We start from the raw sequence: 18,279 nt of genomic DNA on the forward strand, positions 1-18,279 counted from the left end.
GGAACAGGCTCGAGGGGCCGAATGGCCTACTCCTGCTCCTATCTTCCATGAATCTCAGTGCCCACTCAAGCAGTGCCTGAAAATTTTGGGGGGGGTGGGGGCGGTAATTCCTGTGTATCCCTGGAGCCAAGGGGGTCAAACAGAGTGGATAGCAATAAGCCAGGTACAGTGTTTGAAGCATTTTATTTGTCTGTCAGTCAAACTCATCCACAAGTTTCTTCGAAGGGAACAACGTTTTACAATTTTTTCTTGCTCCCACTCCAAATGCTTGTTTTTTTTAATCCAGTTATTTGTGTTTCTTAAATCCTGTTCCCCCTCTCACATTTATTTCTTTATTTTTAAACATTAATGTTCCACACTTTAACTATACCATCACAATTAATACATCCTGCATTAAACCATATAATCCTCCTCATCAAACATATCCTCCAACTTCCCATGAGAAATGCTATGACAGATCAACAATAACAACAGCAACTTTCAAAATAGTAAAATGTCCCAAAACATCCAAAAATCCACACAATATAAAGAAAACGTATATGTTTACATTTTATCATACTTATACTGTCTACTCCACTTAATTCAGATTTGTTTTTTGCTAGTAATTTGAATTAAGCAATGTAAATGAAACTGCACATGACATTTTGTGCTTGAAAAAAATTCTAATAAACAGATAGTTTGAATTAAGTTTGAATTAATGGTAGGTGTATTTAATTTTATGTAATTTCACAGTGATAGGGCCATACCAATTTCTTCATTTTTCTTCAACAGCGATGCCTAGTACTTAAAAAAAAAAGATAAATGTTACTATTTTTAAAAAGCAGCAAATGCTTTAACTGTTGGGAGATGTGCCTTGCTGCTCGCCTGGTTCATAACATTGTTGATTCAGAGCTATCCTAGAGGAGCTCTGTTGATTGTAATGAGGTCCACATCTTTGGCCCAACCTGGGAACTGAGCCTAAACCATCACATCCAGGAAGAGCATGCTATCAGCTGAGTGTGCAGGCCAGTCTGAAGTTAAGGCACTAGCTGTTTTCAATGCAGCGACTCTAAGCACAAAGAATTGATTCCTGTTACTAACAGTACCAGAGCGGAATATTAGGTGCCTCACCTCTTCTGGCCTTTGTTTGAACCCTCGTTAACTGTACCCTTTCTTAACTTCACCATTTAGGCACCATCTGGTAGAGTGTTTGGCTTGCATACTTCACTCATGTCCTAAGGTAAAATAGCAAAATTACCGCAAGAACATGTCAAACAGTAAGTATGCCTGATCACATGTTTTATGGAGGAGGCCGGTAGTTTTACCCCTTTAACTTAAATAATGAGCTCCAGTAAAATCTCACCTGACATATTTCAGAGAGCTTAGTTATAGCCACCTCCTACAAGCGATGAATTGGCACAAATTTTGGATAATGGGTCTTTTTAATTTATTTCTAATCAGAAACTTTTAAAACTTTGAGTTTTTATGAATTAGGGATTTTGCCTAATGTATGACGATATCTACATGAAGGGAATAATTATAATGAGAGACTAGTTACATTTGGGTTATATTACCTGGAGGTGAATACAGCTAAAGGTGATTTGATCTCAGTGTTTAAAATAATGAAGAGAATCAATAGGTAGAGAGGAAATGATTGACCTTTAATAGGAGAATCCAGAACAAGGGAAAAGAATCTTAAATTTGAGCAAAGATTATTTAAGCGAACCGAGGCCAAACATCAAACAACGGGTTGTGAGAATGTGGAAAACACTGCCACAGAAGACCATAGATGCAAAATTGAGGTTTTTAAAAGTCGAATAGGTACTTGGGAAGTAATGGAATTAAGGGATATGGAGAAAGGGCAAGGAATTGTATTTAAAACGATATGCTGCCATACCTAACAAAATGATAAAGCAGACTTCTGTTCCTGTGTATCTATCATTGCTAATCATGATCATCTTATGCAATTTTTTTATTTCGAAAGCCACAGAGAGTGAAGCTAGGGACATGGACCTGAGTGGCCTGCCAGTAGACGCTGAAGATGATAACAAGGAGGACATTGAGAAACCATCAGATCTACTGATGAGCATGGACATTGTCAGAGACTGCCTGGCGAAAGATCCTATAGACAGAACAGATGATGACATTGGTGAGTCAGTATGAAATTGGGAATAGGCAACGAGATCTAAATTTGAAAACAAGGATAAATTTGGATGATCAGCCATGATCTCATTAAATGGCGGAGCAGGCTCGAGGGGCCGAATGGCCTACTCCTGCCCCTATCTTCTATGTTTCTATGTTTCTACCCTAAAGCCCTCCCCCATTACAGCATCCATTTGGTTATTAAACAGTTCCAGAGTTTTCATCTCCAGTACTCTATTTGAAAGATCATTACATGTATTGATCACTCTTGAAGTGAAGAATAACTTCCTGATATCAGACTGAACTGTACTTTTTCTAGTTTGAACCAGTATCCACTTGTCTTACTCACGCAATTTGCTTCAAAGTGGTTTTCTGGAATTAGTTTTTCCATACTGTTAACTATGTTACATACTTCCATAAGTTCATCTCTTAGATGTTTCATTTCCAGATTGAAAGGCCCACATTGCTCCAATCTTTCCTCGTAGCTCAGGTCTCTGACACCAGGAATCGGCCTTGTGGCTGTTGGCTGCATTGCCTCCAATACTTGAATGTCTCTATGTTTCTTGGCAACCAAAATGGACACATTACTCAAGTTGTGGTCTGACCAGAGCATTGTACAGTTGGATCACATCTTCCTCTGACATATTCTTCTATTTCAGCTATGTAATTCAGCATTCTATTGGCTTTGTTGACTGCTGCTCTGCATTGAGTATTGAGGCTATGAAGGCTCCTAGGCCTCTTTCAACCTCATCCGTAACTATTTCAGTACCATTCAAGGAGTGTATGTGATTTATTCATGTGTGAGCTTTGACGGTGAATGGAAAGTGACTATTTTAACATGGGGATATCACAGCCAAGCCTGATCCTGTTTTCATCTGATGTCCACATGTGTGTACTTCCAATATGCCCTTTATGAAATGTGTATCCTCACACGAGCAAATATACAGAAACCAAATGTAAAATGAATTTCCTTAACACAGTTTGTAGTGCAGGTCTATACCAGAATACACACAATCTGGTTTTAAGTTTGGGTTGGGAGCAAAGTGATTAAACTGTGTGTGGTGTGATGTGATGCAATGTGTATATATCAATTTAATTAGTTTGCTGCCAAGTATTTTTCTAGTATATGTTTATTTTCTCCTGTCTGTGTGGTGCATTAATGTCCAGAAAGAGTTAGGCTGCGATTTTACAAACCTCAGCGAGACCGTGGCGGGTGACGTCGGTGGCGGGTCCCGACCCCGCTGCTGGCTCCATCCCGGCCTCTGAAATTAATTTCCCCTGATTGGGCTTGTTAAGCCAGCCCAGCACGTTCCCCGGCCAATTAGAGGAAGCGGGTCTGGTGACTTCATTTGATGACGCGTCATCAGCCGGTTTCCTTAAAGGGACCATGGCCAACTTTATTTTGCCGTTTCTGCTGTCAGTGTTCTACAGCATTGAGGTGCTGCAAACACTGACAATCACTGCACAGAGGTGCAGGGCTACACCAAGGCTCTCCCATGACTCCCTCCATATGCTTATGGAGGGAGTCACAGCACGTAGGGAGGTCCTCTTCCCTTCCCATGGGTGGTAGAAACCTCCCCAGGAGATCAACATATTGCAGAGGAGGGCACAAACAGGGACGTGGTCAGGAGGACCTGGGTGCAGTGCCGCATCAATGATCTTATTAGATCACAAAAAGCCACACTCAACCTTATCCTGCTGTGCCTCCCATCACTCCTTACTCACACCAACTTACCTTGCACCTCCACCCATCCCTCTCTACCTACATTATCACATCCCCATCTCACTAGCCACCTCTCACACGCACCCTCATCCTAGTGCAATGATACCAACTAACAACACACAAGGGTAGGCACTTGGGTGTTTTATGCAATGTTCATGTAAAGTTTCTGTTAATGTGGTGTCAAACATTGAAACCTTTATTTTTAACACTTTGTGTTCTTAGACAGATTTGTGTGCTCCTTTGGAAGTGGCTTAGTGAGTTGCAGTGAATGGTGAGACATAACGGTACCCCCCGCAATGGTGATGAGTGTAAAAGGAATGGCTTGGGCATTGTAGGGAGGCTTTATGGTGTTGGTGTGGGGTGGTGCCAACCTGGCGCATCATGTGGCAGCCAGGGTGTACAAGTGTCAAGTGAAGTAAATCTGGCCATGGTGAGGCCATCCCTGGCCTGCCGGGCAGCAATGTGGTCGGGTGCTGATGCCCTCTGTCCTGTGCAACATCAGATGATTACGGAGAAGGTTGGTGGTGGTGGTGTTGGTGGTGGTGTTGTTGGTGCTGCTGATGTTGGGGCTGATTGTGGTGGGATTCTGAGGACCAAGGTGAGAGGGTATAAAGGGCAACCATGCTGATGGAATACATGGCAGGTGAAGCAGAGATGACAGAAGTGATCTGTCAATGGTGAGAGAGGTAATGAGGTCAGACTGGATGGAGACTTGTGTAAAAACTTGCAGCATAGTGAATCTGTTGTGGAAATGCAGTGAGGAAGAGTTTGCGGCTGAGGGAAGATATCTGTGTAAGGTGGGAGCTTTTACTATACATTTGAATCTCTCAACTCAACAACTGATTCAATGGCCACTGACCTCCTGCCTCAGCTTGACAGACACGGTCCACGACTCATGGACGAGCTGTCAAATGCAGAAGGTGAGCAGATATTCATTCTTAAGTGGCTCTAAACAAGCCACTAATTACCTGAATTGGGTCCCTGGCTGCGAACCCGCCGCTGCGTGTCGGGTCTGCCCAGCGCTGACAGACCCGACATTGGGGAAAGGCGTGTGGCGGCGGGCTCACAGCGGGGTCCTGACCCATTGGGGAAAAAAACACTTTCCCACCCGAGCCATCACTGATCGCGCCCGCTGACCCCCCGCAAAATCCAGCCCTTAGTAATTGGTGAACATAGCCGAAGATGATCTAAGCCTAAATGCTAATTCTATGTCTTGATTTACTGTATGTACTTTTATTTTTCAATTATTTTTTTCATGTCCTTCACAAGTTTAACCAACAGCTAACACCTCTTGCCTTGATAGCTCCACTCTTAGGCCGGAATTTTGCCAGTCCTCAGAGTGCAGGATTGGAGGCGGGACTGCTGTCAACCTGCCTCCAATCAATCTTCCCAAGTGTCGGGTCCCCGATTTGCGCATGGACCCGGCACCTAGTGGCGGGAAGAGGATTATAGCCACTTACCTTCCTGTTAACAGGTACTTGATACTTGTTAACAGGCTCTTTTTCAATTTTGCTGCTTCTACTCGGGTTCCCCGATGTCCGGACACCACGCCAGGTAAGTGTGGCATGTTGTGAGTGTGCTGTAATGTTTCTGCATTGATGACAGCTGCAGAAGTGTTGTGAAGGACCCAATGGTGCACTGGTGAGTTTCAGAGGTAAGAAAATGTTGGGAAAATCATTTTTAATGCATTTACACTTTTCTGTAGGTAACAAGTTTTGAATTGGCTGTCTAGTCCCACCTCATTGGGAGAACCTCTCTCACCAGTGACAGATCGCTTCTGTAACCCCACTTGCAGCTGCCATCTGTTCTAGCCTATGGAGGGAGTCATTGGCAAGCCTGGGTGCAAGAGCTCACCTTTGTACAGTGATTGTCAGTGTTTGCAGCAGCTCAATGCTGTCAAACACTGAAAAATGAGCTGTCAAAGAAAAATTGTGCATGGTCCCTTTAAGAAAACTGGCAGATGATGCATCATCAAATGACATCATCTGACTGGCTTCCTCTTAATTGGCTGGCAAGCCCGCAGGGTGGGCTTAACAAGGCCAATCGACGTAAAATCATGTCCGTTAGCCGGATACAGTTGGGGGCGGGACTGGAACCCGGAAACCAGCTGACCCGCTCCCAAGCCATATCCATTTGCAAAATCGTGGCCTTAGTCTTTCTTCATATATTGACATTCCTGGCCTCACTGTCTCCCTGACCTCAAATGGAACTTCCACATCCCTTCCATTTTTAAAGCTGCCTCCGAGTAGAGGCTTTCCTCATTCATGGCTAGCATTGCTTTTCGTCTTGACCTTTCTTCACTTTTTATAAAGCCCATGTCTGTTCAAGACTTGAATACGCTGTATGGAGGCTCTTCTTGTGCCTATCTCGCATTCATTACTAGAACAACAAAAAAAAGCCTGTCCTCTGATGGGCATTCCTTCTCTTACATCTAGCTTCTGAACTCCCTTTCTTCATCAGAGCCTCTTCTGTCTTTATTTTATCAACACTATTATAATTTATGCTCCTTTATCGCTTGTTCCTTTTAAAATGGAAAGATGCTGTCGAACACACTCTTCTCCTGTGTTTCAATCCAGATTAATCGCACCATCTTCTACTTTAACTCATTATTTTCCTCGGAGTTCAAAACTGTGGAACACCTTTAGTCTTTCACTCCACCTACATTCTGTAGGCTTTTAAAACTCGAGCTTGGCATCACCCAGTTGCTACTTCCTGGTTTACTTCATCTTTTTAATTCTTTTTGGCCTTGGTGACCTACACTATTGATCTTTACCCTTCACTTTTGTTTCTCAGTTTTGGGGGAAAAAGTCCTAGAAATTGTCAGGTCTTTGTACACTTTTTTTAAATGTTCTATTTTTATGCGTCACAACATCACTGCACAGTGAAGTAAGCGATTACCGATGAGAAGAGAAACACTACCCATGAGAATGGATGAGTTGTGTAGTGGGAAATTCCATAATTAGAGATTAGCAACTGTGACTGGGGTCGCAAATGATATGTGTCCTCCCTGGTGCCAGGGTAAGAGATGTCGTGCAACAGGTGGAAACATTTCTAGAAAGGCAGGGAAACCAACCAGAAATTGCCCATCAAAATGATTTAGGGAAGAGTAGGATGGAGATGTCGGACAGATGTAGGATGGAGTTTGAAGAGTTACGTTCCAGATTAAAGTGTAAGTCGTTGAGAGTGGTAATCTCACGCTTCTTTGCCATCTCACATGCTGAATGAGTAATGGAGGAGCAATTAGATATTAGAAAGATGGTGTAGAGGGGAGGGTTTTAGATTCCTAGGACATTGAGGCAAGTTTGGGGCAGGAGGAGGCTTTTTGAGATAAGATGAGAGTCACCTAAACTGGATGAGTACCAATATTTTTGCAGAAAGGGTAAATGAAACAGTGGGGGAGGATTTAAACTAGTAAGGCAGGCCTAGGACAAACAAAAAAAGGAAATTAATAACACTATCAGAAAGGTCAATTAAGAATTTTTTAATATTTATGATGCAAAGAGCATTAAGAATAAAGTAAACAAAAAATAAATGACAGCAGTAGGGTTTAGGGATAGGAGTTAATAAAATTGTGATGATAGAGAAGCCTAAAACAACTCCCATTTATGTAAGTGCCTCCCCTTAATCATCGCGACACGACCAAAATTCAGGCTGGATCTGGCTCACCTGTAACTTGAAAGGGTTCGATTTCATTAGGCCAATGGAATTGTGGGTTCAGGCAAACCAAAGCCCACAAGTGTCTCCCCTGATAAGGGAACACCACTAAAATTCAAGAAGGGTCTGGTCCCACCAAGCTGATTTGTAAAACAAAAATAACAAATTAAATTAGAACAGTAAGGCAGACAGTTGGCTTTTAAGAGTCACCCGAGCACAAACTATAGCTCAAAAATGCACAGTAAAGAGTTCTTTTTTAAGTAGGTGAGTGAAGTCATAGGGCTAGATTAGCTTTTCCCCTATGGGATCTGTCCAAGTTTCTTCCCTTAAAATGGGCAATACCAAAAAAAATGAAAGAGCCCCCAATGGCAGAGACTAAAAAAAGAAAATGATTGGTGGGTGGTCATATTTATATTGATCATATTTTGAAAGCATCTGGTTAGTGTGAGGCATTTGGCTAATAAAGCTGATCAGATGCTGGGTTACTTCTGAAGTATATTATGATCAATGATGAGGGCAACTCTGGAGTATGAGGTGCAGTTTTGAACCACTCTATGTCAAAGAAAGACCTGAAATGCTTTCGAAAGGATTCAGTGAAGAATGGTCAGAAGGATTGCAGGCCTCCAGGGACTAAGTCATAAGTAAAACTCAAGCACTAACTTATTGTCACTAGCAAAAAGACAGGAGGGATATGAAACAGGTATTCAAAATAACAAAAGGCACAGGTGAGGTGGAAGAAAAACTGCTATTTAACTTGGAGTTAGTGTTGGACTGGAGGACACAAGTACAAAATTCACAACCCTAGAAATTAGCAACAACAAAGAAATTCTCAGATTAGATAGCTTATTTCAGTGCAATTTGCAGATTTAAAAAGGAGCTGAATCGATATTTGTGAAGAAGCAGGATTGACAGTTGTAGAGACAATTAACAAAACTGTCAGGAGAAGTCGGGAAAGAAATTTAGTGCTTCCTTAAACTGGGGATCAACAGGTGATGTGGGAGAGAAGTCCATGATGGAATAATTGTAAATGGACTGTAGATGGAGTGGGCTTGATTGGCTGAAAGTCCTTTTCTTGCTCTAGATTTTCTTATTTCTGCTTTGCCACACTGATATTGAGGGCCTACTTATGTTCTTGTGAATTATAAAGTTCATAACATTGGTGATAGTAGGATATTGTAACATCCATCTGTTGTGTTCTTCCCTAGGGCAGGTCCTAACACATTAGACTCTTGAGCCACTTACTGGAGAAGAGTAGCTAAGGTGGTTTCTCGTTGTGATCTTCATAGTTTTTATCTTCAGAGTTCTTTCCATGTCAGCCGTGGCTACGTTGATAGCACTTTCACCTTTGAGTCAGAAGGTTGTGGGTTCAAGACCCACCCCAGAGATTTGAGCACCAAAATCTAGGCTGACACTCCAGTACAGTACTGAGGTAGTGCTGCACTGTCAGAGGTTCCATATTTCAGATAAGACGTTAAACTGACCCCTCAGGTGGACGTAAAAGATCCCATGGCACTATTTTGAAGAGGCACTGGGGAATTCTCCCCGATGTACTGACCAATATTTATCCCTCAATCAACATCAATTAGAAAAAGATGATTTGGTCATTATCACGTTGCTGTTTGTGAGTGCTTGCTGTGTGCAAATTGCTGCCGCGTTTCCTACATTACATCAGTGACTATACTTCATTGGCTGTAAAGCGCTTTGTGACTCCTGAGGTCGTGAAAGGCGTTATATGGCCTTAGAGAGAGTGCAGAAAAGATTTACGAGAATGATTCCAGGGATGAGGGACTTCAGTTACGTGGATAGACAAGAGAAGCTGGGGTTGTTCTCCTTAGAGCAGAGAAGGTTGAGAGGAGATTTGATAGAGGTGTTCAAAATCATGAGTGGTCTACACAGTAGATAGAGAGAAACTGTTCCCATTGGCGGAAGGATCAAGAACTAGAGGACACAGATTTAAGGTGATTGGCAAAAGAACCAAAGGCGACATGAGGAAAAACTTTTTTACGCAGCGAGTGGTTAGGATGTGGAATGCACTGCCTGAAAGGGTGGTGGAGGCAGACTCAATTGTGGCTTTCAAAAGGGAATTGGATAAGTACCTGAAGGAAAAAAATGTGCAGGGCTACAGGGAAAGGGCGGGTGAGTGGGACTAGCTGAAGTGCTCTTGCAGAGAGCTGGCACGGGCTGAATGGCCTCCTTCGGTGTTGTACCTATTCTAGGATTCTATATAAATGCAAGTTCTTTCTTACTCCACAGGTACTGCTGTACCCCCTCTCGGGATGTTTTAAAAAAAAATGTATTTGTTTATGGGATATGGGCATCACTGGCAAGGCCAGCTTTTATTGCCCATCCATATTTGCCCTTGAGAAGGTGGTGGTGAGCCGCCTTCTTCAACCGCTGCAGTCCGTGTGGTGAACGTTGTGATTGATCTTCAACCACCACAACCATCTTCCTTTGTGCTAGGCATGACTCCAGCCAGTGGACCGTTCCCCCCCCCCCCCGCCCCCGATTCCCACTGACTTCAGTTTTACTAGGGCTCCTTGATGCCACACTCGGTCAAATGCTGCCCTGATGTCAAGTGCAGTCACTCTCACCTGACCTCTGGAATTCAGCTCCTTTGTCCATGTTTGGATAAAGGCTGTAATGAGGTCGGGAACCGAGTGGTCCTGGCGGAACCCAAACTGGGCGTCAGTGAGCAGGTTATTGGTGAGTAAGTGCCGCTTGATAGCACTGTCGACGACACCTTCCATCACTTTGCTGATGATTGAGAGTAGACTGATGGGGCGGTAATTGGCCGGGTTGGATTTGTCCTGCTTTTTGTGGACATGACATACCTGGGCAGTTTTCCACATTGTCGGATAGATGCCAGTGTTGTAGCTGGAACAGCTTGGCTAGAGGCACGGCTAGTTCTGGAGCATAAGTCTTCAGCACATTAGCCGGAAAGTTGTCGGGGCCCATAGTCTTTGCTGTATCCAGTGCGCTCAGCTGTTTCTTGATATCACTTGGACTGAATCGAATTGGCTGAAGACTGGCTTCTGTGATGGTGGGGACCTCAGGAGGACGCCGATATGGATCATCCACTCGGCACTTCTGGCTGAAGATGGTTGCAAATGCTTCAGCCATGTCTTTTGCACTCACGTGCTGGGCTCCACCATAATTGAGGATGGGGATATTCATGGAGCCTCCTACTCCCGTTAGTTGTTTAATGGTCCACCATATTCACGACTGGATGTGGCAGGACAGCAGAGCTTTGACCTGATCCGTTGTTTGTGGGATCGATTAGCCCTGTCTATATCATGCTGCTTCTGCTTTTTAGCATGCAGTCCTGTGTTGCAGCTTCCCCAGGTTGGCACCTCATTTTTAGGTATGCCTGGTGCTGCTCCTGGCATGCTCTTCTGCACTCCTCATTGAACCAGGGTTGGTCCCCTGGCTTGATGGTAATGGTAGAGTGAGGGATATGCCGGGCCATGAGGTTACAAATTGTGGTGGAATACAATTCTGCTGCTGCTGATGGTCCACAGCGCCTCATGGATGCCCAATTTTGAGCTGCTGCTGGATCTGTTCTGAATCTATCCCATTTAGCACGGTGGTAGTGCCACACAACACGATGGAGGGTGCCCTCCGTGTGAAGACGGGACTTCGTCTCCACAATGGCTGTGCGGTGGTCACTGTTAACAATACTGTCATGGACAGATGCATCTGCAACAGGTAAGGACGAGGTCAAGTAGTTTTTTCCCTCATGTTGTTTTTCTCACCACCTGTCGTAGGCCCAGACTGGCAGTTATATCCTTCAGGACTCGGTCAGTAGTGGTGCTACTGAGCCACTCTTGGTGATTGTCATTGAAGTCCCCCACCCAGAGTACATTCTGTGCCCTTACTACTCTCTGTGCTTCTTCCAAGTGGCGTTCAACATGGAGGAGTACTGATTCATCAGCTGAGGGAGGGCGGTAAGTGGTAATCAGCTGGAGGTTTCCTTGCCCATGCTTGGCCTGAACCCACGAGACTTCATGGGGTCCGGAGTCAATGTTGAGGACTCCCAGGGCCACTCCTTCCCGACTGTATACCACCCCTGGTGGGTCTGTCCTGCCAGTGGGACAGGACATATCCAGGGATGGTGATGGAGGAGTTTGGGACATTGATTCTGTGATTATGACTATGTCAGGCTGTTGCTTGACTAGTCTGTGGGACAGACTCTCCCAATTTTGACACAGGTCTGTAAGATTTGCAAAATTTCTGCATTTCCCCGAAGGCTGTTATTAATAAACGGGACCCTGCGTGGACATTTTAATTCAAAAAGGGTACCCAAGATGGCGTCTGTGCCTTGTGGCAGAAAGCCTGTGAGATTTTAAAATGGACTCTGCAACGCAGACAGCTTGTGGTTCAAAACCAAAGCTGCAGGCTTCTGTGAAGAGAGACTTTGTATTTTGGAACCAGACAGGAATCTGAATTATGCATTAGACCGAATTGGAGACAAATCTAAATTCAGTTTAGGCCTATAGTTAAGGCCATCAAGCAGTCTACATATATTATCGGAAACAGATTAACAGAGCCATCGAGGCCAGACAGGCCCTTCAAGGAACTTTCAGGACAATACAAGTCAATTATCGGGCCGGTAGATGCGAATACCGGCCATCTAAAAACAGTTAGTATGGATTGCTACCATTATTTAAAATAGCCTGCCAAGATTAAAACAAAGAACTAACCTGATTTGGCACGCAGATAAGGGTTTTCGATGAAGGTATAATTGAAGGACCCCGGGTAGCAATTGGTGTGGTCGGTGGTGTGTTCTTTGTTGGTTGGTGTGCTGGTGCTGCTGCACTTCGGTCCCTCGCCCTCATGGCTGCCGCTCTTTCCCCGTCCCGCGCTTACCCCCTGGCCTTTGCCCGTGCCCTTTCACACTCCATCCGGAACTAGCCCCGGCACCGGGTCGGGCGGACACGGACAATTCAGGCCAGGCGAGGCGGGACGCGACGAGGGGAGGAGGGAAGACCACCGGAGGGAAGGCCACCTGAGGAAGACCGGCTGAAGAAGACCAACTGAGGAGATGAACTGAGGGGAGGCTTCGAATTACCGGGCCTTTAGCCTCAGCCGACCTTCGAATATCTGCACACCAACTCAATCTGGCGGCTGGCGGCGAAGAATCATCCCTGCAAGGTAAAGTACCCAAACAGAGACTAACTTTGGGGTACTCGAACCTGGACAACACCCTTGCAGCACCTGGAGGCCACGTGACGACGGCAGGCTCCAGAGAGCACCAAGAGCGAACCCCGAACCCAACCGCTGTTTTGAGTCTAACAACCCTTTTGATTGGTGAGCATGAAGTTCTGACCCCTCATAGCTTAATCTAGTTAGGTATAGGAGGTGGGATAAGGATAAGGGGATTGTTAAGATAGTTGTTTTCCCTCGATGTGCCGTGTGTTCCCCATTCCCTGTATAATTATAGTTATTCTTCTTCTGTATTTTTGCCTGTAGAAGTGTACACTAGTAATTTTTCCCATAAGATTGTATCAAGTTTTTCCTCTTCAATAAAATCTTGGTTTTTGTTTACATCCAACCACCTGTCTCCTGGAGTCTTCTCTGTACCGCCGCCTTGTACCTAAGTCCGGTGTCTAGAACCCAGGGGCGTGGGAGCGATTCGAACCGCTCACAAAACAGTCAGGGGCATAACTGACTGGGCGCACGTGCCAAACAACACCGCCACACCCTACAGGTCCCTAGATGTTGCTGAGGATTTTGCAGGGTCGATCGGGGCCGGGTCGCTGGGGCCGGGCCGGGTCAGCCGTTGCCATGCCTGTAATCCGTGCTGGGTGGTCCGTCCAGTTTCAGTTTTATGATTGTGTTTCGGGCAGTTTGTTACAACTGAGTGATTTGCGGCCATTTCAGGGGCAGTTCAGAGTCATCCACATTGTTGTGGGTTTGGAATCACATATAGGCCAGAACAAGTAAGGACGGCAGATTTCCTTCCCTAAAGGACATTAGTGAACCAGATGGGTTTTTACAACAATCCGATTGTTACCATTACTGATACTTGTAATTATTGCAGATTTATTTAATTAACTGAATTTAAATTCCCCAGCTGCCGTGGTGGGATTTGAACTCACGTCTCTGAATCATTAGTCCAGAAGTTGTTGTGGATTACTAGCCCAGTGACATTACCACTATGCTACCATTCCCTAGATGTTACAGCAAACACAACTAAAAACATACTATTGCCACTATCTAACCATGAGCACTGCCACAGGAGAAATAAAGACATTTTATGATTTGTTAATATAAACATATAGGCTTAGAAATTCGGTTGGTAGCGCCAGCGATTAGCGCCTAAAGAGCCCGAGAATTGGGGCGTTACCCAATTTTCGGGCGGGCGCAGTGAATATAGCGTATCCTTTTAGCGCCGGCGCTAACTCTTTGCGCGCGCCCGCGGGCGCAGGCAGATCATGACGTCATTTCAGTCTGCAACGCCATTTTGGCGCCCCGGACCAGATATTCGGTGGCACCCGCAACCTTTCCGCCTGGCGCTATTAGTGACAGTTGGATGGAACGTTCCCAGGCCCTTCTCGGACTCGGGGGGCGCTATTTAAAGGGGACAGCACTAGTATAAATGCTGCAGCCATTTGGGCTGGCCATTCTGATCGTTGCTGGAGAGAGGTGCTGACCTTCTGTTGGACAGTAATTTTCTCATTGAGCCTTCAGAGGCACTGGCACTGGCAGCTTGAGGGCCCGGCTCCCGAGCTGGTGATGCAGCATCTGAAAGCAGGGATGTGGAAGAGTGGCTTTAGCAAAAGGACAGCTTGGCAGCAAGGGATGCCAGATTGCGGCAAGGCTATGACATGGGTCCACAGTGAGAAAGCATGCTGGTGGGGGGAACAAGTGGAAGGAGATAGTTGTAAAAGGTGAGAACCTTACCATCGCTGTCAACAATGGGGTCGGCAGCTGCAGTGGTTACAGGACCACTCAGACGTCCTCCAAGAATCTGGTGGACTCTCTCCTCGAGATCCGTCAGAGTGACCACTTGTGGAGGTCCTCCACCGGTGCCAAGCTGGTCTTTGCCAATCCTCGCCAGCTAGGACTGCAGGAGAAAGGAGGGGAAGTTATGTTACCTGATGCCCTGAGTGATCATCTCATGCCCCCCATGGTGGAAGAGCCCTTACATGATGCCCTGAGTGATCATCTCATGCCCCCCATGGTGGAAGAGCCCTTACATGATGCCCTGAGTGATCATCTCATGCCCCCCATGGTGCAAGAACCCTTACATGATGCCTTGAGTCAAAAGTGCATGTGTGTGCCCAGAAAGGGCCATGGGTGCTTGCTGGCAGATGGCCAATGGGGCACAGGCCACCCTGTAGCCATAAAGTCAGGTGCAAATGAAGGGATGCAGAAGTTTGCAGAAACAACACCCACCCTCACGACCCGAGTGAGGTCGTTGAATTTCTTTCTGCATTGGACAGGGCTCCTGGTCACCATGCTGCTGGAGTTGACCCTCTGGCATACATCCCTCCAAGCTCGTCGGTAGTCCTTATGATTCGGCCTCCTGCCATTGTCTGGGTAGAGAACATCTCGCCGGCGCTCCACTGCGGCCACCAATTGCTCCAGAGCCTCATTGGTCAAGCGCTTTGCTCTCTGTCTCACCTTCTCCATCTGGTCCAAGATTTTAGCGCCAGAGAAGGGCCTGCGCCGATTCTGAGGCCTGCAAGGCGCAGAATGTGGATGCTGAAGCTGACTGACCCACCCCTTTAAGAGCTGGCCGGCGCCTGGAAGTCTCGTGGTCATCAGTAATTGAGAGCACCTGCGCTGCGCCCATCCGCTCCGATATTGGGTTGCGCCGGAAGTTTTGCTCCTTAGGAGTCCCGTGTAACGCCTGAATTCGCGCCTCAATCACCTTTAGGGGCGATGCAACCCAATATCGCGCCAGGTGGCGATAAGTTGCGTCTGGCTATAAACTTTGCGCTTTGCCAATTCTAACGCTCCAAGCGGGGCTATACCCAATTTCTAGGCCTGAATCTGTAAATGCATAATATCTTAGTACTCTGCACCAGGCATGCCTAATACTGTAACACTTTCTGTGCTCCTTGGCAATTGCTGTGCATAGCCCACCAAGACTATTGTCGAATCCTCAACCAGGTGGAAAAGAATATGCGGAAAGTCGAGAAGGAGGGAGAGATTGTTATACCTGTAGTAAAAGAACACCGAGAGTTGGATCGGACTGGAACCAGGAAAGGCGATAAAGTCATAAAGGTAAGCAGAATGTTTAAATACATCAGAAACTAACACTGGTCTAAAAAAAGTGCTCATGATGCCCATTGTATTTCTCATGTAAAAGTTTATTCTGCAGCTCTAATTAAATGTAGTTTTACTAATGATCTGTTCCGTTGAACTATATTAGGGAACACCTGAGCAGTTAACAATGCACCTGCTGGAAGTGCACTCAGTGGTGGATCCCACATATATAGAAGATTTTCTTTTAACCTGCAGAACCTTCTTATCAAACCCAATGGAAGTTGGGAAGAAATTGCTGGAGTGGTTTAATGACCCAAGTCTCAGGGACAAGGTTAGCCAAAACTTTTAAGATTGTAATAATTCAGTACTTAACAAGCAATTTATTTTAACCAGTAAACTTTGTGGTGATCTTTCCCCTCACCAGCTGTTAATATGACAAGAATCCAATATGTACCTCTGAGTAACTAAATATAGATGCACATAAATTGGAAAGAAAAAGGTTCATTTGTAATTGTGTTCATTGATAGTATACCTTCGGCAGGGAAAAAATCTACACCGCTTCTTATTTGACTTGGAATAAATATTCATTTGTCATGACTTTTAGCCTGTATATATATATATATATGTATATATTATATATATAGATAGATAGATAGATAGCTTTATCACTCCTGTGCAGTATTCGCATTGATCAGTCACTTGGCAGCCATTTTCAGGAATTATGCAACCCTGTTTTTAAATAATGTGCATGTCTCTTGTCATTACTGTAAAAGTTGTAGAGCTATTATTTACTCTGCATTAAAATTTTAAAAAAATAACAAAATAATTTCATCCGTCTACCTTCTGTCCTAAATTAAACTGCAACTTCCTTCATAAGACCCTAACCTCAAACTAAAAGATTTCACTAAACTTCTAAAGATAAATTAAGAGTAGGAATAAATGCTTCTGTAATTGAGGCAATCAAGCTTCATTTGCAATAAAAACAGAAAATTCCCGAAATACTCAGCCGGTCAGGCAGCATCTGTGGAGAGAGAAACAGAATTAATGGTTTAGGTCGATGACCTTTTGTCAGAACTGAAAAAAGTTTTCGAGATATAACAGGTTTTAAGCAAGTGTAGAGACAGGGAAAGGGGGGAGGGGAGGAAAGAACAAAAGGGAAGGTCTGTGATAGGGTGGAAGGCAGGAGAGATTCAAAGACAAAAGGGATGATGGTGCAAGGCAAAAGGAGATGGTAACGGGACAAGTAAAAGAACAAAAGATGGGTCTAGAAGAAGAGTAAATGGGAATAAGAAAATCATCAACAGCTGTTGTCGGAAAAAATGGGGGCAGAGGTTATGGTCTGAAATTGTTGAACTGAATGTTGGCTGTAAAGTGCCTCATCGAAAGACGAGGTGCTCTTCCTTGAGCTTACGTTGAGCTTCATTGGAACAGTGTAGGAGGCCGAGGACAGAGAAGTCAGAGTGGGAATGGAGCGGAGAGTTAAAGTGACAGGCGACCGGAAGCTCGGGGTCACGCTTGCGGACTGAACACAGGTGTTCCACAAAGCGGTCATTCAATCTGCGTTTGGTCTCCCCAATGTAGAGGAGACTGCATCATGAGCAGTGAATACAGTCTACTAAATTGCAAGAAGTACAAGTAAATCACTGTTTCACCTGGAAGGAGTGTTTGGGGCCCTGGACAGTGGGAAGAGAGGAAGTAAAAGGGCAGGTGTAGCATCTCCAGCACTTGCATGGGAAGGTGCCGTGGGAAGAGGAGGGGCTTTTGGGGGTGATAGAGGAGTGGATCAGGGTGTGGCGGAGGGAGTTGTCCCTTTTGGAATGCTGAAAGGGGAGGGGAGGGGAAGATGTGTTTGGTGGTGGGATCACGCTGGAGGTGGCGGAAATGGCGGAGAATGATGCGTTGAATGTGGAGGCTGGTGGGGTGGAAGGTGAGGACAAGGGGAACCCTATCATGGTTCTGGGAGGGAGGGGAAGGGGTGAGGGCAGAAGTGCGGGAAATGGAACAGACACGGTCGAGGGCCATGTCAAGCGCGGTGGAGGGGAATCCTCGGTTGAGGGAAAAGGAAGACATATCGGATGCACTTGTGTGGAAGATGGCATCGTCAGAACAGAGGCAACGGAGATGAAGAAACTGGGAGAATGGAATCGAGTCCTTACAGGAAGCAGGGTGGGAATCAGTGGGCTTAGAGTGAATATTGGTTGATAGCCGATCCCCAGAAATGGAGACAGAGAAGTCAAGGAAGGGAAGGGAAGCTTCATTTGCACATTCTTAATTCTCTACATTGAAGTTAAGTCAGCATATGTTGCATACATCAAGCATACAATGCCTTTAATGGTGCAAAATACATTTCTCTGAACACTTTCCAGGTTACACGGGTAGTATTGCTGTGGGTAAACAGTCACTTCAATGATTTTGAAGGCAATCCTGCAATGACCGCATTTCTAGAAGAATTTGAAAACAATTTGGAACAAGAGGTTAGTTATCTCATTTAAGGTAGTTAACACCTGATTATTTTTGAAGCCCCCTCTCTTAAGAAACATTTAACAACTATCATCAGAAGTTGAATT

The 18,279-nt window shown here is 45.2% G+C and overlaps 1 protein-coding gene across 1 annotated transcript; it reads left to right on the forward strand.

The window, feature by feature from the left end:
- Positions 1 to 173: 173 nt before the first annotated feature.
- LOC147109880 (rap guanine nucleotide exchange factor 2-like) lies at positions 174 to 18,231 on the forward strand. The gene is made up of 4 exons (XM_086003909.1): positions 174 to 2,128; positions 15,585 to 15,730; positions 15,879 to 16,043; positions 18,079 to 18,231. Exons 1-4 carry the CDS (start codon positions 1,885 to 1,887, stop codon positions 18,202 to 18,204), a joined length of 681 nt encoding a protein of 226 aa, XP_085860035.1. The 5' UTR covers positions 174 to 1,884; the 3' UTR covers positions 18,205 to 18,231.
- The last annotated feature ends 48 nt before the right edge of the window (positions 18,232 to 18,279 follow it).

This window comes from Somniosus microcephalus, chromosome 12 (genome assembly GCF_052327205.1).
Source record: "Somniosus microcephalus isolate GS21.2 chromosome 12, FLI_Smic_1.0, whole genome shotgun sequence".
In the NCBI taxonomy this organism is placed as follows: domain Eukaryota; kingdom Metazoa; phylum Chordata; class Chondrichthyes; order Squaliformes; family Somniosidae; genus Somniosus; species Somniosus microcephalus.

Excerpts from the sequence above, each read along its gene's own strand:
- LOC147109880 (XM_086003909.1), top strand. The coding sequence starts at position 1,885 with ATGATAAAGCAGACTTCTGTTCCTGTGTATCTATCATTGCTAATCATG. Across the intron at positions 2,129-15,584 it reads CAGAACAGATGATGACATTG|CCCACCAAGACTATTGTCGA; the intron begins GTGAGTCAGTAT and ends TGCTGTGCATAG. Across the intron at positions 15,731-15,878 it reads AAGGCGATAAAGTCATAAAG|GGAACACCTGAGCAGTTAAC; the intron begins GTAAGCAGAATG and ends GAACTATATTAG.